The sequence below is a fragment of the Budorcas taxicolor genome, chromosome 9 (genome assembly GCF_023091745.1).
Source record: "Budorcas taxicolor isolate Tak-1 chromosome 9, Takin1.1, whole genome shotgun sequence".
Taxonomy (NCBI): Eukaryota; Metazoa; Chordata; class Mammalia; order Artiodactyla; family Bovidae; genus Budorcas; species Budorcas taxicolor.
Window position 1 is genome coordinate 7200454 of NC_068918.1, and position 26384 is coordinate 7226837.

Below are 26384 nucleotides of genomic sequence, written 5' to 3' on the forward strand. Positions count from 1 at the left end.
ACAGATGCTTCTATCTTCAGTTGCATTTCTGCAGACAATTACTGAGTAGTTAACTGCCTGCAAAGCTCTGTATTAGGAGGTAAGCGGCAGAGATGAAAGAAGCAGCTCCTGACCTCAAGGGGAAGCTTATGCCCTGGTGCTGGTGAGGGGGTCTGGGAAGCGGAGAGGAGTGGAGACCACGAAAGCCACAGATGTGTAAGCAAGCAATCTCAAGATAGGGTGATCAATGCTGTGACGACAGGGAGCCCTGGGTGTCAGCCCAGAGGGGAGGCCCTGAGCCCGGGATGGGTAGGGAGAACACTTCATGATGAAGTCTGTACAGTGCAGCTCAGGGACGGCATTCCAGGGAGAGGAGGCAGCGCGTGTAAAGACTAACGGTGATAAAAGATCTGCAAGCGGTTTCGTTTTTGTGGAGTCTGAAGACGGGGATGGTGAGGAACTGGTGTTAAGAGGAGGCTGGAAAGGAAGGCAGGAGTCTTATCATGGCACATAGATGCCAAGTTTAGCACTGACGTTCGAAGAGCTTTTAATTTAATCAGAAACAGGCAGCTATGATGATGGTCAGAGATAGAAGAGACATCTTGGGATAGCATCTCGATGGGGTTCGTATCACTTCTTCCACTTATCACCCATGGAAAATGCCTTTTAAAAATAACAAGTGTTGGAGAGGATGAGGAGAAAAGGGAACCTTTGTGCCGTGTTGGTGGGAATGTAAATGGTGCAGCCACTATGGAAGCAGTATGGAGATTCATCAAAAAAAAAATTGAACTATCATATGATCTAAAAATTCCACTTCATTCAAATTCTGGGGTTTATCTGAAGAAAATGAAGAGACTAATTTGAAAAGATATATTCACCTTCATATTCATTGTAGTATTATTTACGATGACCAAGATATGGCTATAGCCTGAGTGCCACCAATGTATAAATGGATAAAGAAGATGGAATATATCACACACAATGGAATATTATTCAGCTATGAAAAAATGAAACCTTGATATTTCCAACAACGTGGATGGATCTTGAAGGCATTATGCTAAGTGAAATAAATTAGAGAAAGACAAATACTGGAATGAATCCACGCGTATGTGGAACCTAAAACAAAACAAAACAAAAATCCAAACCAGGCTCATAGATACAAAAAACACACTGGTGACTGTCAGAGGCAGAGATGGGTGGAGGGAAGCAGAAATGGGTGAAAGCGGTCAAAAAGTAAAATAAATAAATAAGAGTAAAAGGAATGCTTGATCACCAGAAGAGTCGAGGGGATTTATGTGCAGGTGGCTCCCAGATCTAAGTTGTACCTTGGGCTCTGGTTGTGTGGGGTGGGTTTGCTCACCTGAAGCTGAGACTTGGCTGCGACCTCCTGGTAATACGGAGACCGGGAGTTATCCAGCTCTGGCTTGAACTTCTGGTTTGCCAGAGAGATGCTTAGCTCTACTTTTTGCTCCAGTGAATCCTCAGCAGCATCGGTGAATTCTATTTTTCTTTCCTGTGTTAGAGTTAGAAAAAAGAGAAGTGATTCTATTCTGTGAAACATCAGCAAATAGTTACATCATACAATATGTATGCATTGCTATTGTCTCAAGAAGCGGGCTATGAAGCATTAAGTGCTTTTAGAGTAAGTCCTATTAACTAGAATTGGCCTCTGAATTTCACTGAGAGACAAAGTATCAGAGCTCTAATGAGTTAATTATGTAGAGTCTTCAAGAACACTGTCATTTTATGACTGTATGCTCTTGCAGAAGCATTTACAAACATACACATACACACTTGTTTACTTTTTATATCCTCTGGTTCATTTAAAATAATATCTCCTCTATCATCTAGGGTGGAAATCTTTACCTTCTCTGGACCTCTCTACTGGTGAATAACATCTGAATCGCTCATTTGATACCTTTGATATATTAGATAGAGGTTTTGTTTAATGGTAATCTTGTCATCCCACAAATAATTCCCTTCAATCCAGTGTGATTCTCACACTTCACTGAGTTCCCCACAGCAAAAAACATGAGACCATTTCTGTACAAAACTCTTAGGGAATTTATATGACGAGGCAGGTCGCCTCCTCAGTAACCTGTCTTGGCTTATTGATTTCATCTTCAGTCACAGTACTTATTTTTTGTCCTTATGTGCACTATAAACTCCTCGAAGGCAGGGACTAAGTCTTGCTCATCTTAGTATCTTTATGTATAGCCCAGTGTTTGCTGAATGAAAAAACTAGATGTAGGTGGGAAAAAGGATGTTAAGAGGAGGATGTGATGAATGTGAAATAAAATCTTCGGAGCATATTTACTGCAGAAGGAGGGACCTATATCAGGCTCTGAAGGAGATGGAACACCGGTAATGTGAGAAAAGAGAAGGCAAACTGGAGTTGTCAGAAATTTTGCAGTGAATATGCTTAATCTCGTTAATTATTTTCCAGTGGCAGATTTCACTGTTGGTAAACCAGTATTTCTTAGAAAAACAGAGCATTGAAATTTGTTGTTCATGGCAATAGTTCCATCAGGTCTAGAGTCATCCAGCCTAAAATCCAGAGAGAATGGCCTGCAGGGTTCTCATCTCTGAGTTTCTGTGTGGAACTGATGAGACTGAACTTCCTGTCCTCACCTCCTGGCTTTGACCTGTGCTTTGGAGGGAGGGTCAGAGGAAAAAGAAAGGGCCAGAGAAGCCTCACAGACCACAGAGAATGGTAGACCTATCACAGTGGCAGCATAAGGATTAAATTCAGCTTCTGCTTTGGGGCTCTTTCCTTGGATTACTTATGTCATCCTGCTTATTTACCTTATATGCAGAGTGAAAGTGAAAGTCGCTCAGTCATGTCCGACTCTTTGTGACCTCATGGACTATACAGTCCATGGAATTCTCCAGGCCAGAATACTGGGGTGGGTAGCCTTTCCCCTTTTCAGGGGACCTTCCCAACCCAGGGATCGAACTGGGGTTTCCTGCATTGCAGGCAGATTCTTTACCAGTTGAGCTATTGGGAAAGCCCATATGCAGAGTACATCATGCGAAATGCCAGGCTGGATGAAGCTCAAGCTGGAACCAAGATTGCTGGGAGAAATATCAATAACCTTAGATATGCAGATAATACCACTCTAATGGCAGAAAGTGAGGAGAAACTAAAGAACCTCTTGATGAAGGTGAAACAGGAGAGTGAAAAAGTTGGCTTAAAATTTAACTTTCAAAAAAAGAAGATCATGGCATCCAGTCCCATCACTTCATGGCAAACAGATGGAGGAAAAGTGGAAACAGTGAGAGACTTTATTTTCTTGGGCTCCAAAGTTACTGCAGATGGTGACTGCAGCCATGAAATTAAAAGATATTGCGCCTTGGAAGAAAGCTATGACCAACCTAGAGAGCATATTCAAAAGTAGAGACATCACTTTTCCAACAAAATTCCATCTAGTCAAAGCTCTGGTTTTTCAAGTAGTCACGGATGGATGTGAGAGTTGGACCATAAAGAAGGCTGTAGAAGAATTGATGCTTATGAACTGTGGTGTTGGAGAAAACTCTTGAGAGTCCCTTGGACTGCAAGGAAATCCAACCAGTCCATCCTAAAGGAGATCAGTCCTGAATATTCATCAGAAAGACTGATGCTGAAGCTGAAGCTCCAATACTTTGGCCAGCTGATGTGAAGAGCTAACTCATTGGAAAAGACCCTGATCCTGAGAAAGATTGAAGACAGGAGGAGAAGGAGGTGGCAGATGGTGAGATGGTTGGTTGGCATCGCTGACTCAATGGACATGAGTTTGAGCAAACTCCAGGAGATAGTGAGGGACAGAGAAGCCTGAAGACCACGAAGAGTTGGACCCAAGTGAGTGACTGAACAGCAACCACCTTACATTACTGAGGCTTCCCAGATGGCCCAGGGGTAAAGAATCTGCCTGAAAATGCTGGAGACTCCAGAGATGCGTGTTTGATCCTTGGGTTGGGAAGATCCCCTGGAGTAGGAAATGGCGACCCACTCCAGTATTCTTGTCTGGAAAATCCCATGTACAGAAGAGCCTGGTGGGCTACAGTCCATGGGGTCACAAAGAGTTGGACACGACTGAGCATGCGGGCAACAAGGGCCTTATATTACTGCCTTCTTCTGGGTCTGCTGCCTGCCTGGTGCTTCCGCAACTCCACCACCGGAACAAAGGGAGTGATATTTGCCTGCTTCTGCACTGTCTGGGCCCAAAGGCTTTTGAAGGGGTTGAAAATATCCTCCTTTTGATTGTTGTTGCTTAGTTGCTCAGTCATGTCTGACTGATTGTGACCCCATGGACTGTAGTCCACCAAGCTTCTCTGTCCATGGGATTCTCCAGGCAAGAATACTGGAGTGGGCTGCCATGCCCTCCTCCTCCTCCTTTGGATTAGGAGATGCAAACTGCTATGTACCAAATAAATAAGTAACAAGGATTTATCATACAGCCCAGGGAATATAGCCATTATTTTGTAATAACTTTAAATGGAGTGTATAAAAATATTGAACCACTATGTTGTACACCTGAAATCAGTACAACAATGTAAATCGACTGTGCCTGCATGCTCAGTCACCTCTGTTGTGTCTGACACTTTGCGACCCCATGGACCATAGCCCGCCGGGCTCCTCTGTCCATGGGATTCTCCAGGCAAGAATACTGGAGTGGGTTGCCATGCCCTCCTCCAGGGGACCTTCCTGACCCAGGAACTGAACCTGTGTTTCCTGCATCTCCTGCATTGCAGATGAATTCTTTAACCACGGAGCCATTTGAGAAGCCCAAATCAGGTAGTCAATTAAAAAGTCCCCCTTTAGTGATAACCAACATTCAATTCCCTAACAATCCTCTCATCCTGAATGCCTTTTCACTCCAACAGGGTGGTGACCAGCATTGCTTTTTGCCAGAAAACGCTGCTTTTATTTTTCCCCAGCTTGACAGGCAGGATTTCAGTCATTTGGATATTTTTCTGGACTATTCGAGCTGGACATAACTGAGAAAAAAGCCTCTGTCCTTGCTGTCAGGGTGGAATTACACTTTGGTAGGGAAAGGACTTTGTTGATGAGTTGAGAGACGCATTCATTCATTCATTCATTCAACCATCATTTATTCACTGTAACGCTAAGTGAAAATCCTGTTAGTCAAGGTCATGTTTAAAGGGCTGTCTGTATATAATGTTGGCCCATTCTAGTAAGCTTTAATAATTAGAAGGGGGTAGCACTAATGACAGCGAATGGCCAGCCCATCCCTGTTTTACTAATAAAACCAAACAGACATGCGAAGAGCTAGACTGAGTCTGAGAACTTCTTACTCTCGTAGGCACTTTGGTGTCTGGGAGGGTGTAGTTGAGGATTTCGTTGAGCAGTGTGTCATCGGTAGGGGGAAGCAAGGGCCTGGGTGAGACACTGGCCACGTCTGCGGAAATTTTAAAAAGAACAACAATGAGACGTTAGAGTTTAAAGTAGAACGAGGTCACGATGTCACATGCTTTTCCTGTCACTCTGGAAATTACAGATATCAGAACTCATTTTCTTTCAAGATCACATAAATATGTTCTTGGGCAAAATATAACTCATACTCTTGATCCCGCTTAAATTCCTCATTACTCCTTTCCAGGACCCAAGCTTGGTGCTCCCCTAGATATGTCAGTTAAGTGATTTTTGCCAAATGAGATCTGGTGAATTTTTCTTTTTGTGACTATATTAAGGACACAAAGATATCTTATCTTGAATTTGTTTGTTGGAAAATATTGGTAATGATTGCCTCCAAGTGGTAGGATAATGGGTGATATGGTTTTCCATTTATTCTTTCCTATATTTTCTAAGATTCATGCTATGAGTTTAAATTATAAAGTTAGAAATACAGTCAGTTTTGAAGCAGTGCATTATAAACTGTGTCAACTTCAATTAAGGATTGCTTTTCAAATAACATGCTTTCAGGAGGATGTGTATTAAGGTTCAGAAGCAGATGAAATGAGGACATCTAAACTTACCTGTTGAAGACACAGGGGTTTGACCAAGCTCTCCTAAGGTCTCTGTTGTGACTACTTCATCTTTTCTATTAGCACAATAGAAAATAAAAAACAGGCGGTGAAAAGGAGCTTGGTGACAACAGAGGAAACACATTTAACACATTTTCTTGTATTTAGACCTGCAAATTAGAGAGAAAGTATGCTTTAAAACTAGGTTTACCTATTCTTTTAATCACAAAAGTAATCCTGAAATATATTTTCATTGAAGAAAAATTCAAACAACTTTCAAAAAAATTATTTTTGACTCCAGGGTTTTTCCTAAGCACCTTGGCTTTTTGTAGTCCTGGGGAGCATTTTCATGGTAGACAAAGGTTTAGGGGGCTTGATACTTTATAGTCCTACTATGCTCCAACCGTGTCCTTGACATCAAAGACAATTGGTCACATGAACTGTGACTGAAACAATCTTGCTAAAATCTCAGACCCTCAAACCAGCAAACTCAGAGAGTCATTAAGTTTATCTGATAAAGTAACTCTTGTGGTTACGATAATGAGAGAGAGATAGATTTTTGGATAATGCAGGTGTATTAAAGCTCTATTCTGGACATAATCATTGCTCACCATGGTGACCTGCTGGGGACTTGTGTGTACGCTTGCAGCGCCAGGGACTGTCAGTGTGGATGATATCCAAGGGCAAATCCAAGGTCATGGTTATGGGGCTGTCTGCATATAATGTTGGCCCATTCTAGCAAGGTTTATTTAGAAAGGAGTAGTGCACCTGCCTGGAAAATCCCATGGATGGAGGAGCCTGGTAGGCTGCAGTCCATGGGGTCTCTGAGGGTCGGACAGGACTGAGCGACTTCACTTTCCCTTTTCACTTTCATGCATTGGAGAAGGAAATGGCAACCCACTCCAGTGTTCTTGCCTGGAGAATCCCAGGGACTGGGGAGCCTGGTGGGCTGCTGTCTATGGCGTCGCACAGAGTCGGACACGACTGAAGCGACTTAGCAGCAGCAGCAGCAGCAGCAGCAGTGATATCTATTGAAGCGTACTGAGTGATTTCTTACTGTAAGCTATCAGGTCTCAAAGGATGGTGTCTGAGTTTGTACAACATAGCCATGATGGACTGTTTGATCCAAACAGCAGCTCATGCTGACAGCACACCAGAAGTAAGGGCGAGGTCCTCTGTTGTAGGGTCATGGAGAGGTGGGACTCTCCAGGGGGCTTGAAAGGAGAGCAGGATTTGGATGTGTGGAGAGGAGAAGGCAGGTTCTCCAGACAGAGAGGAAGGCCGCAGCCAGAGCCCAGGATGAGCAGGGCGTGGGCTGGACGCGGTGGGGAAGTGTCATGGTGACCGTGGTAGGGTCACAGTTTGTGGAGAAAAGGCTAGAAAGGTCAGGGGGTGAAAGCTTTGATTAATTAGTTTGGCCTCTTCCTCAGTGGAGGTCCTAACAGGGAACAGATGGCTCACTCAGAGTGTAATCTGAGCAAATTTTAACAAAGGCCTTGCTAAGTCATGGGACAAATGTGAGAGCAACCACAAGGGTGAGTGCAGAACCCACGGCTGGTAACAGCGAGGGGCCGAAAACTCCCGTCATCCAGCAGGGGTGAGGAGATGGAGCAGTGATGCCAACCAGAGGCCCAGAAGGCTCTGTGGGAAGAGACAGCTGCCTGACAGGGGCAGAGTGGAGGCTGAAGGAGGCCAACCATCTGGAAGACTTTGCAGGCAGGAAGTGCAAGAGGTGCAGGAGGTGATGCACTCCTGACCCCCACTGTCTGGTCCTTCCCAGAAGTCAGAGGCCAGGGTAGGCGAGCGAGGCAATCATTCCCGCTCAGCCCTTGGCACAGAGCAGGTGGAGATGGGTGGGGAGGGGAAAATCCCAAGGGCCAGAGGAGGATGCGGGAATATTTTCAGAAGCCATTGAACAAAGTTCAGTGCCAAAAAGGGCCTATCTCAGACATATAAATCCAGCGGAAGTTATGCAAGGTAAGCAGGGGAAGAGGTTAGAGGCAGGAAAACCTGTTAGGGAGAGCAGATTTGACTTTTTTCACCGTGTAAATAAAAAAGGTCCTGGACCAGGTGCTGGCAAAGGGAGCGGAAATGAAGGAGCAAATGTGAAAAGCATTGTCAGTAATTCCTATAGCCCATTTTGTGTCTCCCTGCAGCATTATTATCTTCAGATTTAGATTTCTAAATGTTATATAATGTGTGTGATTTGTGAGTTTAGAGTTTGGCAACAGCATCTCTCTTTTTAAATCATTTTATCGAATGTACTTTTCCTTTGCTTTTTTTTTTTTTTTGCATTTCGATTTTCTTATTTGATATTCAGTTCTTGTTGAAGGCATAGCTCAGTGCTTCAGTAATTTAGTTTGAGAAATACTAACACTTTACAGAATACCAAATGAGAGTTCAAAATTCAGGTTGCTCTCTGAGTGCATTAAATATGTTTCCAATGTAACTAATATTTTTCAACAATTCTAAAAACAACCATTTTAATTGCTCTATGTCTTATAAGTAAAAAAAAAGCATATTAGGTAATTGTCACCTGGTTAGCATTCATTTTTATCTGCAAATGTAGTGCAAACATCTATCTCAGTCTATAAGGTCTATCCATCTCCCTTTTATATACTCGTTTATCTTTAGCAAAATACATGCACAAATTGTCTGTCAGAATTACCTACTCAGATCTCAGCAGCTGAAATAATATAAAGGCATAACAGCTCAGTCTCACTCCACCGTGTGATCCTTCAAAAGTCAAGAGCATGCCGCACTCTATTTTGGGTACTTACCTCTCAAGGAAGTTTCTCTGTTTCATTCTCTGCAGAGAGATAAAAAGTCATTTTACCAAGAGATAACGCCAACTGAAGAGCCAGAGTCTATTTTCATTCCTCTTTCTCTTTAAATTTACTTCAACCTGCCTGTGCAATGTTATTTTGCAGAAATGAAATTACCATTGGCCTTTTCAGATCTTTCCAAGCATTTCTTCAACCAACCCATACCCTGGGAAAATTAATTCTAAAGGGGCCAGGGCCGGAGGCCTGGGAGCTACTTTGGACTAAGTTACATACCGTGTTTGGACTGACCTGCTGAAGAAGATCCAGGTGCTCCTGGGAGTTGCTGAAATTTTTCCCGATGTCAAAGAGGCAGAAGGTCTCCTGCTGGCAGACGCTGACCCAGTCCTGGTATTCCCCTGGCTCAGGGAGGCGATCCAGAAAGATCCGGTAGGCTTCCCACACCGCCTCCTGGCACACTGGAAGGCAGCGTGCCTTAGAAGATGCCACATCCTTAGAGGATGCCCTTCTCCCAACCCAAACACAGTCCTAAACATGGAGAGCTTTGTCATGGCTGATGTTGACACAGTAGCTTATAGCCCATAGAGATTAACGCATTCAACAAGTATATATTGAGCAGGGAGAAATATATACCTGGGAGAAATACTCCCAGGTGTGTATATATGCACCAGGGAGAAAAATAAAAGAAGGGAGATAGGAATACGTATGTGTGGGTGACTGCTATTTATAATAAGGTGGCTGAAGAAGTGCTCATGATCAAGGGGACTTTTGAACAGTTTGGGAAGAAGCCCCAAGGCTGAAGAACAGGGAGCACACTGAAAGACTAGCAAGCCGGTCAGCTGTGGCCAGGGCAAGGCTGAAAGCCACAGAGGCTGAACACAGAAGGCTGCGGTGGGAGGCGCACGGATGGTACAGGACTTGTAGCCCCGGCACCTTCTGCTGGGCCGCGGGTACCTGCCTGGACCTGCAGATTTCCCAAGGGGTAAACAGTCACACATACATTTAAACACTCAGTGTCTAGATCTCAGCTTTCCTCGCACGCTTTCCTAAATTTCCCTCAGGACACGACTTTTCCTTCCTCATCTGCCCCCTTGGCTAGCATCCTTGCCCGACTCCCCCATCCCTGACCTTTCTGTGGTATGGTGCCCCTGGGCTGCCACACAAAGGGTGTTTGAAATAATTGTGTTTGAGGTTAAGACAGGGAGGGAACTTGGTTGACGGATAGCACACGGTTTTTGCAAGTAGGGCAGTTTCTGATTCTTTGCGTTAGAAGTCCTAATGGAGTCAACAGCTGATACATCATGAAAAATAATGATGGCAGATCCTGGTGTGATTGTTCGCCTAAAATGCCAGAGGAACTTAAAGAATAAGAATATCACTATAACAGAACTCCATCTCTTCCTGTCGACTTTTTTATGTATCACGTTTTCCTAGCAGTTAAGCGAAACTAAGGAAAAGAATAGAGATAAAATTGATGTTAAGTTCTGTCTAATGTTCTCCAGTGCATAATAGAAATAACAAATAATGGCACATGAATTAACAGAAGAAAGGAACAGCCCCAAAGCAATCCCATCTCTCCAGGGCAGAGGTGAGGAGAGCTTAAGCTACAGGCTCTTCATTTAAATTGGCCCTTTCCAAAGCCTTGTTCCTAACTTTGTATTCATAAACATTAGTTACCCAAAATCAAACAACTGAGCTTACATGCATCTGTCAGGACAAAAAATAAAAACTTTTGTCAAATTTACATCTACTTACTTTAATCAATCCTATATTAAAAATAATTATAAATAGAACTGAATCCAGGAGAGATTTCTGAAAATAAGTAAAATAAGTTGTTTACTTAGGAAATAAGTTAAAATAATTAACTTCAGTTTATGTATATTTTGTTACTGAGGAGTATCTTCAAGCACCCCATAACACACTCTCAAGTATGACATAAATCACATTAAGATAAGACTCTGCAGTGAGAAGTGGGATGGAAATGTGGGTGTGTGGAGACAGAGGGACCATGTGACATTGCCTGCTGTTAGGAAGAGGTGTTCATGCATTTGTAAAGAGTATTTGATGGTAAGTATTGAGCCTGTGGTAGATTCCACTGTATATGGGAGAATGCTCTAACTCTTGTTTTATTTTCAATATCAATATTTACAGCTCACCAAATTTACACCTTATCCAGTTATTTAAGCTTATAACGAAAACTTTAGAAGAAGAATGCAGTCAGTCAGTTTAGTCACTCAGTCGTGTCTGACTCTTTGCAACCCCGTGGACTGCAGCACACCAGGGTTCCCTGTCCATCACCAGCTCCTGGAGCTTGCTCAAACTCATGTCTATGGAGTCAGTGATGCCATCAAACCATCTCATCTTTGTTGTCCCCTTCTCCTCCTGTCTTCCATCTTTCCCAGCATCAAGGTCTTTTCAAATGAGTCAGCTCTTTGCATCAGATATTGATGTGAAAGTATCAAAGTATCAGAGCTTCTGCTTCAGCAGCAGTCCTTTCAATGAGCATCCAGGGCTGATCTCCTTTAGGACGGACTGGCTGGATCTCTTTGCAGTCCAGGGGACTCTCAAGAGTCTTCTCCATCACCACCAACAGTTCAAAAGCATCAGTTCTTTGGCACTCAGCTTTCTCTATGGTCCAGCTTCCACCTCCATACATGACTACTGGAAAAACCTTAGCTTTGACTAGATGGACCTTTGTTGGCAAAGTAATGTCTCTGCTTTTTAATACGCTGTCTAGGTTGGTCATAGCTTTTCTTCCAAGGAGCAAGCCTCTTTTAATTTCATGGCTGCAGTCACCATCTGCAGCGATTTTGAAGCCCAAGAGAATAAAGTCTCTCACTGTTTCCGTTTCTTTCCCCATTTACATCTACATGCCATGAAGTGATGGCATGCAAGGGGGGACTGAATTTACAGATTATTTTAGGGGATTAAGTTACATTTTTAAAAAAGTTAGATGATTTCAGTCATAAGCAATTGCAATATATTGATTTTTTTCCCTCTGGAGGGGTGGGGAGCAAGTGGAGGCTTTGGAACAGAAGTTGACATCATCTGACTTTCTAAAGAAACCCTCCGAATGCCAGGCAGAGAAAAAGGTTTGTGAGTCGTGGGGAGGAACGAGATATGAGAAACCTAGTTTGGAGACTTTTATTCCTATGATTTACCCTCCCACACTCCCCATCTGGTCCGCATCTGGGTTTCTCTTAGCTTTCTGTTTTGAGAAATAAAGAGAATTCCAGACCAACAGAAGCTCAGGCCATTTATCATCAGCAACGTGACCAGAACCCATAGAGCTGGGGGTGGGTGCAGCTCCCACCATCTTGGAATGAGCCGTTTAACTTGTCCACCTATGAAGTGTGTGTTCCCTGGAGTTCTTCCTACATCACCAAACAGCCTAGGCTGAGACATTCAGCAGAAAGGCTGAGGTCCTGTGGTCAGATCTCAAGTAACTGTGAGGAGACTGGGGACTCAAGGCTCTGATTTCTCCAAAATTCTTGTGACAATCCTTCCCAATCGATTCAGAGAAGGATGGTGCCGAGTGGTATACCAAAGGGTTAGAAAATTCCAAATGCCTCCCAGCCCCTGAGATCTTTTGATACCTCAACTTACAAGGTTTTTATTTGCTATGCCTTCAGTAAGGATGGATGACTGTCCCGGTGAGTCACGGGCTGGTGCCCCTGTTCTCCTGATCACAAAAGGATTCTTTCTCTTGGTTTGTGCTGAGCTTCCAGGAGGGCAAAAAAATGACATCAGGCGAGTCACCAAAAAAAAAAAAAAAAAAAAAAAGAAAAATTGTCCCTCAAAAATAGTCTAAAGAAAAGACACTAGCCCCTAGATACATCCTAACATTTTGATCTCTAGAAACTACAATGTCTTAGGGAAATAAGTCTTTAAGCAGCTTCAGCCATTTGTGCTTCAGGGAGAATTTTCTCTCAGAACATTGGTGAAAAGTTTTAATGGGGACAAGGGCTTACTGTGTCCCCAAGGTGTAAGAAAAGGTGTCAGGCAAAAGAGCAGGATTATCTGGGCAAATCATTAAAATGCAGGTTATGAAGTAGGTCTGTTGTGGAGTCTGAGTACCAGCATCTCTAGTTGGTTTCCAACTGATGATGATACTGCCTGTCTGCGGACAGCAGTTTGAGCAGCAAGAACCAGGGTTCCTTCCATCTTTAGCTTTCTCTGGGTCACACAGTAACATGAAAGAAAGATCTAACTTCTATCTAACTTTTAATGTTGGGGCTGGGAGAGAGTGAAGACAGAGGAAGGGAGAGAAGAGGGAGACATGGGGAGAGTCTTCTCAAAGGACTCACAGAGGACGCTGAAGGGAGGCAGCCCCGGCAGTCGTCTAGGTGGGCGCACAGGGTCCTGCCTGGGAATCCACCAGAAATGACCTTGGCTCTTGTGTCTGTGCTTTCTGATGAGCATGCCTGTGATTCCACCAGGAAGCACAGAACGTTTTCCCTTGTGTTGCTTTAGGATTGGGAAAAGAAATAGCTCAATATTCCATTTGATTTGAGGAACGTGGATGCTGTTGCCCCTAAATTTGAAAGATAATTTTATGAAAGCAGCTATGAGAACAATAAGTGGGTTACTCTGTCAGAGAAACGCCACTTTAGAGCTGGGTCTTAGTTCTAGTTTCTTTGTGAACCAATTTGTTAGACTTAAGAACACTATGCTGATGAACAGTAAAATTTCATATCACCCAGGAGCAGCCATGAAGATAATGGGCTGTCACTGCTGTGGGGAGAAAACAGTGGCTTGTTTCATCCAGGGAAGCAAGAATGAAAGAGCCAAACCTAATCAAGGATAAAGAGCTATGAATGAAATTCAGAGCAAAGAATTTGGTTGCAGCCATGAGTAGCCTAGTCTGCAAATTCCTGTGATGAACCCTATTTGTGCATGTCATAAAAGATTAGAAGCTACATGAAAATAAGCAGCAATAGCTGTGTTCATGGTCAGTGCGATGCATACATTATGCATTTGTTTTTCTATCTATTAACAAATAACATGAAATTGACCAGCGTCGTTAGCTGACTACTGTGTCGTCACATTCAAAATGAATGCTTTACAAGCAGCACTGTCTTTTCTTTGCACGTCCAATGACTTCCTGCATTCATCAATAAGCATTTACTGAGAAACTGGTACACAGAGGTGCTGGGCTAAATATTATATTAATAAAGAATATTAATACAGTGCACTTGATTTTCTATAATTAGAGTCCTCCTTCTGACTCTGATCCAGTACCTGTCATTTCTCTGCAGATGTGGCTTCTGTCAAAAAGCAAGTATCTCTTTACTTCCGCATGAAATGAGGCATACAAAGAACATAAGGCTTGGTATTTTTGATACTGTTAGTTAACACTGCTTCCCCAAGTCAATAAGAATGCCCCACATTAATTTCAATCCTTGATGTAAATACCTAAGAATTTGGTGAGATGTTAGTGTGAAGATATACTGTTCAGTTGTCATAACGTGTAACACATCAAGGCTAGAATTGAACCAGCTTGCCCTGGTCAATAAGTCTGGAGCCGGGTGACTGCGCTATTTGTAAATCCCATTAACACCTCTGCATTTATCTTGGTAACCACTGTTAATTTGTGCATCTAGGTCTCCCAGCTTCAGGCCTTTTTGCTGAATCAGCAAACTTACCAAGAAGGAAGGGAGGATCAGGATTGTAATGCAGTTTTTGAAAAGTGAGATCTTAAGTCATAAATCAATTTGCTTAGTTCCTTGATGTTGCAATCATTCTTGTGCTTCTTTATAATAACAGCATTCAAATTCAGTACTGGGCTTTGGCAGAAATAAAACAAAGAGGTGAAACCCGTAGGTGAAGGCTTTCTGGTGGCTTGTGAAATGCCCTAATGGTTCTCTGTTGCAGAGGACATGGCTTTAAGACATACAAACACAGATCTACCATAGTTTCAAAGGTTTATTAGTCACAACTCTCAGTTCAGTTGGCTATTTTGTATAACCCTTGTGACTGAAGCAGAAACTGGAAGTCCTGGGCTGAAGACAACCTAAGTATGGATGAAGAGAAGAGACAAAAAGAGGGGAAGTCTGAACAGGCTACATCTCTTTCCTTACCTCTCAATCTATAATAAGCTTGAAGACTGGCTAAAATCTGTTCCATGGATTCCTGTGGACAGACTTTAACCCCAGTTGGGAAAAATGCTGATCTTTTGGTTCGATGCTTTGCCAAATCGAATATTCGTCTCATGGTTGACACTTTGTACGTTTTTGCGGTATTTTTGGTTGCTTCAGTTCTTGGGGCATTATCTATGTCTTTAATTTCAGAACCGTATATTTTAATGGAGAGATCTGTAAAAGAAAGATTGATTTCCTGGTAATAGTACTTAGCCATAAAAAAAATAAAATAAAATAGCACTATTTGCACCAACATGGATGGACCTAGACATCATACTAAGTGAGGTAAATCAGAGACAAACAGCATATGATACTGTTTGCATGTGGAATCTAAGAAGACAATACAGATGAATTTATTTACAAAACAGAAACAGACTCACAGACATAGGAAACAAGTTTATGGTTACCAAAGGGGAAAGGAGGGGGGAGGGATAAATAGGGAACCTGGGATTAACAGATACACACGACTACGTATAAAATAGATAAACATCAAGGTCTACTATATGGCGTGCGCTTAGCCACTCAGTCGTGTCTGACTCTTTGCGACCCCATGGACTCTAGCCCGCCAGGCTCCTTTGTCCATGGGAATTCTCCAGGCAGGAACACTGGAGCAGGTTGTCATGCCCTCCTCCAGGGGAATCTTCCCAACTCAGGGATCGAACTCAGGTCCCCTGCATTGTAGGTGGATTCTTTACCATCTGAGCCACCAGGGAAGCCTGCTATATAACATAGGGACCTATATTTAATATCTTATAATAACCTATAATGGAAAAAAATCTGAAAAAGAATATATATATGTGCATAACGGAATCACTTTGCTATATACCTGAAGCACTGTAAATTAATGATTTAAAAAAACTTTTTCGATTTAAAAAAAGATTGATTTTCTGGTGAACATATACATTTGTGTGTTATAGGTGAAGCATATGATAAATGAACAGAGAAAACTAAAAACTGATCCTGTGGCTTATGGAAGTTTTATTTTAATGCAAATGTCAAATTCCAATGATAAAGCATTTTCAGAAATCAGGGAATAGCAGAATGAGCCGATCAAGTGTATTTTTTAAAAAAGTCTCGAATCATCTTGCCTTTAGGAACTGCCAAATATTGAAACGATTTCCCACACATCTCTCTAAAAATCACTCCCCACTTAGCACTCAAGCCTCCCGAGAGATGCCTCTTTTGATAGACATTATAATTCAAGTAGGGAATGACATAGCATTGTGATACCCAGAGGTGTGCTCTTGATGAGGAAGTGGAGTGCTTCTAAAAACCTAGGGGAAAAAAATGCAACCAAACAACCTCCCTGCCCATTAGTGGCAGCCCTAGGATTTCTGTGTGGGCAGGGCTCTGGGGGTGGCGGTGTGGCTGAAAGAGATTGGAGGCGTTAGAATTTCATTCACGGAGCACGCTTGATATTTTACGAAAGATGATGAGAGAAGGGGTGGAGGACAGGCCAAAAAGAGGGTGTTGGCAGACGATTAAACTCCCGGAGCCTTTCATCTGGGCCCCACCGCGGTGTCTGGTAGGGTGAGGTCTGGATTTCATTTGTAACTTTGTGGGCCGCTCATAAAAATACCTTACATGCACAGAGCACTATTTCATTTTGAGTTTTCTTCCGTATGTATCATTTCCTATCACTGTCACAGAAGCTCTACGGTATGGATGTGTATGCATGCTAAGTCACTTCACTCTTTCAGGCTCTTTGCGATCCTGTGGACGACAGTCCACCAGTCTCCTCTGTCCATGGGAGTCTCCAGGCAAGAATACTGGAGTGGGTTGCCATGCCCTTCTCCAGGGGATCGTCCCAACCCAGGGATCAAACCCATGTCCCCCATACCTCCTGCACTGCAGGCAGATTCTTTGAGCCCCTGGGGAAACCCCACTATATAGATGAAGCAGATACTATTTTATATCTCCGTTTACCACCCAGTTGGGTTCTGGGGTCCAGAGCTGTCAGAGCATGTTAACAGTGTGGTCACATCTCCATTCCTCCCCTCCCGTTCCACCTCCTTCCTTTTAGCCAGTCTACTGTTTAAGAGGTGAATTACTGATGACCTGGGACCACTTACTCCGGCCCTTGGAGACCACCAGCATGTGGATTACAAAGACTGATGCTGTCATTTTACTAAAGAAGGCACTCCACCCCTTAGCTTCTGAAATATGGTCCAGATGAGGGGATCAAGCAGAAATGGAAGCATATAGCTGCAGAGCAACTCAAACCTTGCCGCAAAGCATACAAACCCCTCCTTCATTAGGGGTGGGGTGGGTGGGCTGACGGAGTCCGGGTAGGAACACATTCTCTGTCATATTGAGGAGGCTCAGAGGACACAGCCAGTCGTGGGGAGTGACCCATTTTTAGAGACTCGTCTGCTCACCCAGGCATGCACCAGAGCAATGGAGTGAAATCTCTGATTGCAACACAGGGATCAGCAGCTTCTGAAGGTCTCCAGGTGATTCCAAGATGCGGACAGGTTTGGGAACCACTGTTTTGTGGATCTGTAAGGAGACCTTCAGCTGAAGAGTCAGGAGAACCCTGTTCACATTGGCTTAAACAATAAGTAAGTTATTACTGCATATGAAAGAAAGCTAAAAGGTATGAACTGCCTGGTGCAGTGAAACCCTGATTGCCTTTCCATTACTCTCTCATTTTCTCTGCTCCATCCCCTCACGTGGGACTTTATTTGTAGGCCAGCTTCCACCAAATTAAATGCGCTTGCCCTGTTCATGTTGAAAAATAGCCTTTCCTTACAGACTGGCTGATCCACGCCACGTGCTTGGATGAATACCTGCTGCCAATGGGGATACGCTGGCGCTGTTAGCTTGAGCTGAGTGGCCCCAGGCAGGGAACTGGGATGATCCTGAGTGGCTCCTTCTAACCAGAGGTGGGGGTCAGCCCTCCCTCTGTCAGGTGGGCTGCACGGCAGAGTGGAAGGTGCCCATTCCACATCAGGGCAAAATCTGCCCGAGGAGGAGTCTAGAAGCTGAATACACAGCCATGAGTGGCCACTGCAGTTGGTAAGATGGGAATTTTAGTTTAGGAATGTTAATTTTTAATAAACTCTTTAACATTCACAAAGTTTTGTAATCGTATTTCAATCGCCACAAAGAATGGAAGACAAAAAAATGTGCATCATTGGATGATTCTAAGCCTCTCTGGTGTGGTGAGCACAGACCCCACTCGGGGAGCTCATGTTCCCACACTCCTGCACTCTCTGTCCTTGCCGCAGCGCCTGACTGCAGGGTGGGGCCCTACTCTTAGGCTGGTCTTGCTCTCGCCTGAGCCACCTCCAAAGTCTTTGGTCCTTTGGGGTTGGTCTGTTCTTACTTGCTTGCTATGCGCTGGTAGAACCGTCTGAATGGCTTGGTTTGGGAATAGCATTTCCATCCTGGCTCTGGGAACAATGCCCCCATCCTGGAATTTTTCCCAATCAGATCCCTTTGGATCTTAACTTTGCTGATACCCAGGCTCACTCACAGAGATCCTGCTAGATCTATGACTTTGGACTTCATTTTATCAGTAGTGGGAACAGAAAGAGAGATGAGAAGGTCACAGATTTCCCTGTTTCCCTGCATTCTCATGGGGTCTGAGCTATACCCTTTCCCTACCAGGGCTGATCTTTCACAAACCTCCATGTGTCCGTAAGTCCACGATGCTAGTGGTCAACAATGAGGTGAACTAGGAGGGTGTGGGACTTGGTGGGCTTTGGGTCTCCTGATTTCTTGCTGCTGTCCTTTCATTCTCAAATGTGTCCCTACTTGGAAAATAAACAATACAGTCACCTAGCTTTTCAGATCTCTTTGTGGGAGGAGACCTAATGCACGTACTCTGCAAATGGCTGCCTCCCTCCTCAAGGAAACGCCGAGTTCCATTTTTGAATGTCTACTTAGGTAATTCTTTCCTTTGAGCTGAAAATTCTTTTCCAATAGCGTCCACATGTTAGTTCTACTTCTGCCCTCTGGTCTAGCAAAGACCGAGTTACAGATGCTTCTGCAAGCAGTTCCTTGTATTTTCTTTATATTAGGCAATTTTTTACTTTAGGATAAACATCCTCTACCTTTCTTTGCTTTCTTGCATCACCTAAGTATCAGATTCCCCAGCGTTCTGTGTTTCTGCAGATCACATGAAGCCAACCACAGGGGACCCACTATGATGATACTCTCATTTGAGCAGGGTGCCCCCATCCCCTGTCATCTCTAGAGAAAATGTGGGCAAGATTTTTGTGAAAAGAGGCTTAAGGTTACCTGGGTTCAAGAATATTTACCAGACAGGCTACATGGTTGAAGCTTGTCTCTTTCCCAAGGATTTCAAATAAAAACAAAATATATGTAAAGAATCGAAACACGGAATGTTACAAATTTAGGGGAGGTAAAAAGAGCTGATATTTATTAGAGCTAAGGAAAGCACTCTTGGGTAAAATAATTAGTTCACATTAGATGCTGTCCTCCAGTGTTGCATAAATTGTAATGTTGATGTTGAACTGAACTCTGATTCTCTGGATACATTTTTATGAGTTGATAGTTTTAGTTTATATAAGTATTTGGAAGGTATGGGGTAAAAGTTTAATGAGAATGAATTGAGAGTTGAAAGACTTGCTATAAAAAGGGAGTGCATTTAATAGATTGGAAAATTTTTTGAGGCAGAAAATGTTTCTGTAAGACAGTGATAGAACATAAGTATAATCTGTATGATGATGAATTGACTGTCATCAACAACTGTCTCTGGATAAAACTCAAAGTTACAAAGAGAAAGACAAAGTGATTTCATTTAAAAAAAAAGCTCTATATTTTTCATAGTATTAGAAAAACAATTAAATATGCATTTGGATAACAATCAATGCAGTTGAGCTATATTATATTGTAGATTAATCATAAAGAAAACAATCCATAAGCCAGTAGTTTTGGGAAATAGTCATATCATTGAATGAAGAAAAGTGGAAGTTAATATACTTGACTATTCAGAACTTCTAAGTACCGAGGTGGTGGTGGTGATTAAATGGTGTGGGACTCTTGCAACCAGGGACTGTAGCCCGCCAGGCTCCTCCGTCCGTGGGATTTTCCAGGCAAGGATACTGGAGTGGGTGGCCATTCCCTTCTCCAGGGGATCTTCCCAACCCAGGGATCAGACCTGTGTCTTCTGCGTCGCAGGCGGATTCTTTACCGCTGAGCCGCCAGGGAGGAGTAACAGCTAATATTCATGGCGCGTAACTTTTAACTTGAATTATGTCCATTATTTGTGAAGGAAAAATGTAGCAGCAACGCAAACCACGTCCCTCCGCTATTCATAATGTTTTAATTAATAGTACAAGCGGTGCCCGTGGCCGTGGCTCTGTGACTGACCAGCTGTATAAGAGGTATAAAATTGACCTTTTTGTCTGAATTTTCTCACCTGTAAAATGGAGACTTGGTGGCTATCTTACAGGGTTTCTGTGATATTAGAAGAGCTACGGTGTTGGGCACAGCGTTAAGTGCTCAATAAAAACTCATCGGATAGATGACGGAGTTTTCGCGCCGCTATCGCCCTTCCTTGCTGACGCTCTTGCACGGTACTGCCTCGCGGTCCGCAACTAGACTGCGCCTGCCCCATGCATCCCTGCGCTTCCATGCTGCTTGTACATCTCAGGCTTGTCTTCGTAGAAAAGGGCTCTTTTCCTCCCCCCTTTTCTGTTGGGCGCCTATTTTTCCTTCAAGGCCCGGCTCTCCTTCTCTCTTTTCTCAGATCTCACTTGCAGAATTCCTGTGTTGGTTCCTCCAGCCCCTCTAGCCTGGCTCAGATCTTTTTAACGTTTACTGTATTCACTAGGTTTCTACTGGGTTTCAGGCCCACTGTGGTAGGTAAAGGTGAATTAGGTGAACAACTCTCATGGACCTTGTGTGTAGTGCTTGCTTTGCCCTGCCTTGCACAATAATTTGTTGGAAGTAAATGATTTTAGACTGCAAATACCTTTGGATTTGCAAATACCTAGAACTTTTAGACTGCAAATTCCTGTGTGTTATAATCCTATCCTCTCCCCAGATCACCTCAGTGGTTGCCTAGTACAGTGTTTTGTACACAACAAATATGCAATACTTAGCCATTAAGAGAACTAGCGAAAAATTCCTATAGAAATAGTGAGTCTTTTACGTATGGGCATGAGTTAATTTGTTTTATAAACCGTTAGACTATGAAAAATAGCTTCATATGTCCCCTCAACATACACTATTGCAATCTTCCTTTGAAACATCTACTCCTTTCCACAGTGTTAAGTATCAGAGGTTTTGGATACAGTCATCTTATTAAAGATAATATCCTCAGTGAAAAGACAAACAAAAAATTCCTTTGTGAAAGAAAACCAAAAGAACAGAAAGGAGATGGCTTATACACAAATTATAATTTAGTAAAATCATCATCTCCAGAATCTTTCAATTTATCCAAGAGTAAACAAACAACAGGAAACTGAGTCATTAAAAACAGGAGTGTAATATGAAAGGAAATTAATATTGCCTGGCTCTTTAGGAGGACAAGCCCTCCACTCTCTTACCCCCCAATTATTGTACTTGATAGGCAAAACCATAGCCAGGGTTAAACCTGCTCTTTGCCTTCTCCTCACTTGCACCCTTGTAGCTGAACTTGGCTGGAGAAAAACAACCATTAGGACTCACTTTAAATTTATGATCCTTAAATAATATCACACTTCATTTCTCTGGTCCATTGAGTTTCTCTCTCTTGGAGAACTATGCACAACTTATCTCAGATTTCCCGCACTTCTTGCCAATTCTCAGTCTCAGCTGATGACCTTGCTTCACATTTTTTTTTGAGAGCAGGAGGAGCCAGAAGATAACTTTTTGGATTTCCAGCGCTGCATCAGCTCACTGGGCTGCATCTGCCCTCAAATACTCACACTTTCTCTTCTGTGTCTGATGACTGGTCTGTGATCCTGTCCAAGGCCAGTTCATTTACTAAAGCTCTGGATCCCAGACTTTTCACCTCTCAAGGACATTCTTCCAGAAATGCTCCTTGTTCACCTACTGGATCATTTTTTTCTCTTTCTACTGGATCATTCTTTTTAGCCTGTAGACATTCTATTATTTTCTCCTTCTACTTAGAAGATTCTTAATATCACTTTCCCTCCATTTTTCTATTTGTGCTTTCAGCAAAACTCTTTGAAAGATCTGTTTTTACTTCCTTTCCTAACAAAAGCAAGGTTCCACATGAGTAAGGGAGGATTCCTGTGATGTCACGTGCAAAGCTATCGACATTTCCCTCCTCTTTTCCCTTTCTTTCTTTTTACTTTTTTATTAAAAAATTTTTGTTTGCAATGTGCTCATAAGTGAAAAATGGAAGGCAAAAATTGCTCAGTTGTGTCTGACTCTTTGTGACCCCATGCGCTGTAGCCTGCCATGGAATTCTCCAGGCAAGAATACTGGAGTGGATAGCCATTCCCTTCTCCAGGGGATCTTCCCAACCCAGGGATGGAGCCCAAGTCTCCCACATTGCAGGTAGATTCTTCCCTGAGATAGCAGGGAAGCCCAAGAATACTGGAGTGGTTAGTCTATCTCTTCTCCAGGGGATCTTCCTGACCCAGGGATCGAACTGGGGGCCTTTTGAATTGCTGATGAATGCTTTACCAGCTGAGCTATCAGAGAAGCCCTAACATACTCATAGAGCCCGTTGTATTCAACATGTTATTGCGTTTCTGCACCAGAAGGTGTCGCTATGCAACACATAATATAATGAAAGCTGACCATCGGAAAATGAAATAATCAGTTCTTTGACTTTGGGATTGTACCTGTTGAGCACTGACAATTGTTGATGGAGGTGATGGTGAGGGTTGTGATTTTGCAGAAAAGCAGACCATTTGAGGAAGGGCTGAGACTTAATATGCTGAAATGGATTTCCACTGAGCTGGGAGGTACTCCTGAAAGGCCTCCCAGATGGGAAATATTTAGGTGGTGGGAAGCAGGACCACGAGTCCACAGGAGGCATCTTTCAGCAGACTGAAGAAGGTGGTTGACATGACACCGAAGTTTTAAGTTGGGGATTAAAGTATGTTTCTTTAGAGCTAGACATCCTGGAATGTGAAGTCAAGTGGGCCTTAGGAAGCATCACTACAAACAAAGCTAGTGGAGGTGATGGAATTCCAGGTGAGCTATTTCAAATCATAAAAGATGATGCTGTGAAAGTGCTGCACTCAATATGCCAGCACATGTGGAAAACTCAGCAGTGGCCACAGGACTGGAAAAGGTCAATTTTCATTTCAATCCCAAAGAAAGGCAATGCCAAAGAATGCTCAAACTACCACACAATTGCACTCATCTCACATGCTAGGAAAGTAATCCTCAAAATTCTCCAAGCCAGGCTTTAGCAATACGTGAACCGTGAACTTCCTAATGTTCAAGCTGGTTTTAGAAAGGGCAGAGGAACCAGATCAAACTGCCAACATCCACTGGATTATCGAAAAAGCAAGAAAGTTCCAGAAAAACATCGATTTCTGCTTTATTGACTATGCCAAAGCCTTTGACTGTGTGGATCACTATAAACTGTGAAAAATTCTGGAAGAGATGGGAATACCAGACCACCTGATCTACTTCTTGAGAAATCTGTATGCAGGTCAGGAAGCAACAATTAAAACTGGACATGGAACAACAGACTGGTTCCAAATAGGAAAAGGAGTACGTCAAGTCTGTATATTGTCATCCTGCTTATTTAACTTATATGCAGAGTACATCATGAGAAACGCTAGGCTGGATGAAGCACAAGCTGGAATCAAGACTGCCGGGAGAAATATCAATAACCTCTGATATGCAGATGACACCACCCTTACGGCAGAAAGCAAAGAAGAACTAAAGAGCCTCTTGATGAGAGTGAAAGAGGAGAGTGAAAAAGTTGGCTTAAAGCTCAACATTCAGAAAACTAAGATCATGACATCCAGTCCCATCACTTAATGGCATATAGACGGGGAAACAGTGGACACAGAGGCTGACTTTATTTTATTTTATTTTTTGGCTCCAAAATCACTGCAGATGGTAACTGCAGCCATGAAGTTAAAAGATGCTTACTCCTTGGAAGGAAAGTTATGGCCAGCCTAGACAGCATATTAAAAAGCAGAGACATTACTTTGCCAACAAAGTCTGTGTAGTCAAAGCTATGGTTTTTCCAGTAGTCATGTATGGTTGTGAGAGTTGGACTGTAAAGAAAGCTGAGCGCCAAAGAATTGATGCTTTTGAACTGTGGTGTTGGAGAAGACTCTTGAGAGTCCCTTGGACTGCAAGGAGATCCAACCAGTCCATCTTAAAGGAGATCAGTCCTGGGTGTTCATTGAAAGGACTGATGTTGAAGCTGAAACTCCAGTACTTTGGCTACCTTATGTGAAGAGCTGACTCATTGGAAAAGACCCTGATGCTGGGAAAGATTGAGGGCAGGCAGAGAAGGGGCCGACAGAGGATGAGATGGTTGGATGGCATCACCGACTCAATGGACATAAGTTTGGGTAGACTCCGGAAGTTGGTGATGGACAGGGAGGCCTGGCGTGCTGTGGTCCATGTGGTCACAAAGAGTCAGACATGACTGAGCCACTGAGTGAGTAAACTGAACTGAACTGAGACACTCAGTCCTGGGGCTGATCCAGATTGCACCACCCAGGGTAGCAAAGACAAATTTGGAAATGTCTAGATGTACAGAAAGGGAAGTCAATGAAACAACTATTAGATTCAAATGCTGAATTCCAACACTAATATTACCCAAAGAAAAAGTCAAATCTGGCTGGGGTGGAGAGGCTGCTCTGAAATCCTGGGCTTTTGACCCTTCATTTATCGTGTCAAAATTAGATTGCCTGGGCACCGTCTATATATGCCCACTAGTTCATGTGAAGGGTAGCCCTTTAGTCAAAAGTATCTTTTCCACTCTAGGCTGTAGGTTGGTTCTTTGATACTGACTGGCATCCCAGAAACCATCTCCCTATCACATCACTGAAGAGTTTATTTTTTTTCTTCATGTACCAAAGTTGGCTGCTGGTCATAGATTGCTTAGGAGTCCCAGGTGGCTCAGTGGTAAAGAATCTGCCTGTTAATGCAGGACATGCCGGAGATGTGGGTTCGATCCTCGGGTCGGGAAGATCCCTTGGAGGAAGGCATGGCAACCTATTCCAGTATTCTTGCCTGGAGAATCCCCATGGACAGAAGAGCCTGGCAGGGTAGAGTCCATGGAGGGGAGGTCACAAAGAGTTGGGCACAATTTAGTAGACACACACACACACACACAGATTGCTTACAAGTTTTCCATTTCAGGGCTTAGCCGTGCCCTTGAATCTGCTTCTCTCTAGGTTATGTATTCACGTGGATCTTTACTAACCTGTTCAGACCAGACACTCTTTTGTGGAAAAATATTTTCTCACCGTCTAACCTTGCAGGTTTATAATCTAGGATTACCGCACATGCATAGTGGCAGTTATAGACTGTAGGAAGAGGAGAATGGGGTGTTTGTGGCATCACTGTTATGAAAGTAAGTGGCTGGGCTGGTAAAAGCACTTACTGAACCCATTATGTTTTCCTAAGGGAAAGTGTTTCAATGCCTAATGAATGAATTACCAGGAGTGGAGATGTCAGTTACTGGAATCCTACAGAATAAAAATCTCCATTTGAAGAACAGGACTCCACAGAGAGAAAAGTAGAGAACACGCCAGGACCAAATCAATGACTGGAAGTCTTGAAAAATAATAATTTAATTTCACATGGGCTTTCCAGACAGACCTTAACAAAAAAAAGTAAGCAGTTGTGGCCTTTCTGCAAACGCTCAGCTTGCTTGTGATCTGTTATATTCCAGTCCTCCCCCTCCATTAGAGGACATGCTCAATTACCCACTTGAAATTGTTTTTCTTCAAAGATTAAGGGCAACTAAACGTACGTCATGCTTAACATACCTGAACGTGCCTCAAAAAATTCGCAGAGGTACTGAACACCTTCAATGCTGTTCCAGAAAATAGCATGGATTTTAAGCACACTGTCTTCTGCATGATCAAGTAGGGCTCGCTAAAGCTCCTACCTTCTGCTTTCCCATTTAACGCGTAGTTCCTACTGAACTTCCACCGTGACAGCCCAGTGCAAGTGTGTTGGAGTCAATGATAGAAAAAAGAACCATAGGGATTAAGGGCAATTCCAGCGATTTTTTTTTTTAGGGGAAAATGAAGGGAATAAACATGTGCTCAGTCATTCAGTTGTATGCGACTCTTTGTGACTCCATGGACTGTAGCTCACCAGGATCCTCTGTCAATGAAATTTTCCAGGCAAGAACGCTGGAGTGGGTTGCCATTTCCTACTTGAGAGGATCTTCCTGACCCAGAGATCTAACCCAAGTTTCCTGTATTGCAGGCGTATTCTTTACCAACTGAACCACATGGGAAGCCCCTGAGAGTCAGCATGCACAGTGATTATCAGTGATGCAGCTGGTGGATGCCACACCATTGTCCTCTCTGAAGCTTTGGAAGCCTGGATGCCATCAGAGCCTTCCTTGCCTCCAGCACTAGCCTTGTTCAGCTCCACT

General features: G+C 43.2%; 1 protein-coding gene across 1 annotated transcript in view; it reads right to left on the reverse strand.

The window, feature by feature from the left end:
- Positions 1–26384, reverse strand: part of IMPG1 (interphotoreceptor matrix proteoglycan 1) — a 156017-nt gene that overhangs the window by 101966 nt on the left and 27667 nt on the right. Inside the window, 8 exon segments of the mRNA XM_052646034.1 lie at positions 1340–1492; positions 5275–5293; positions 5295–5329; positions 5331–5378; positions 5969–6020; positions 8724–8752; positions 9018–9184; positions 14807–15040. Coding sequence (XP_052501994.1) covers positions 1340–1492; positions 5275–5293; positions 5295–5329; positions 5331–5378; positions 5969–6020; positions 8724–8752; positions 9018–9184; positions 14807–15040 — 737 coding nt within the window.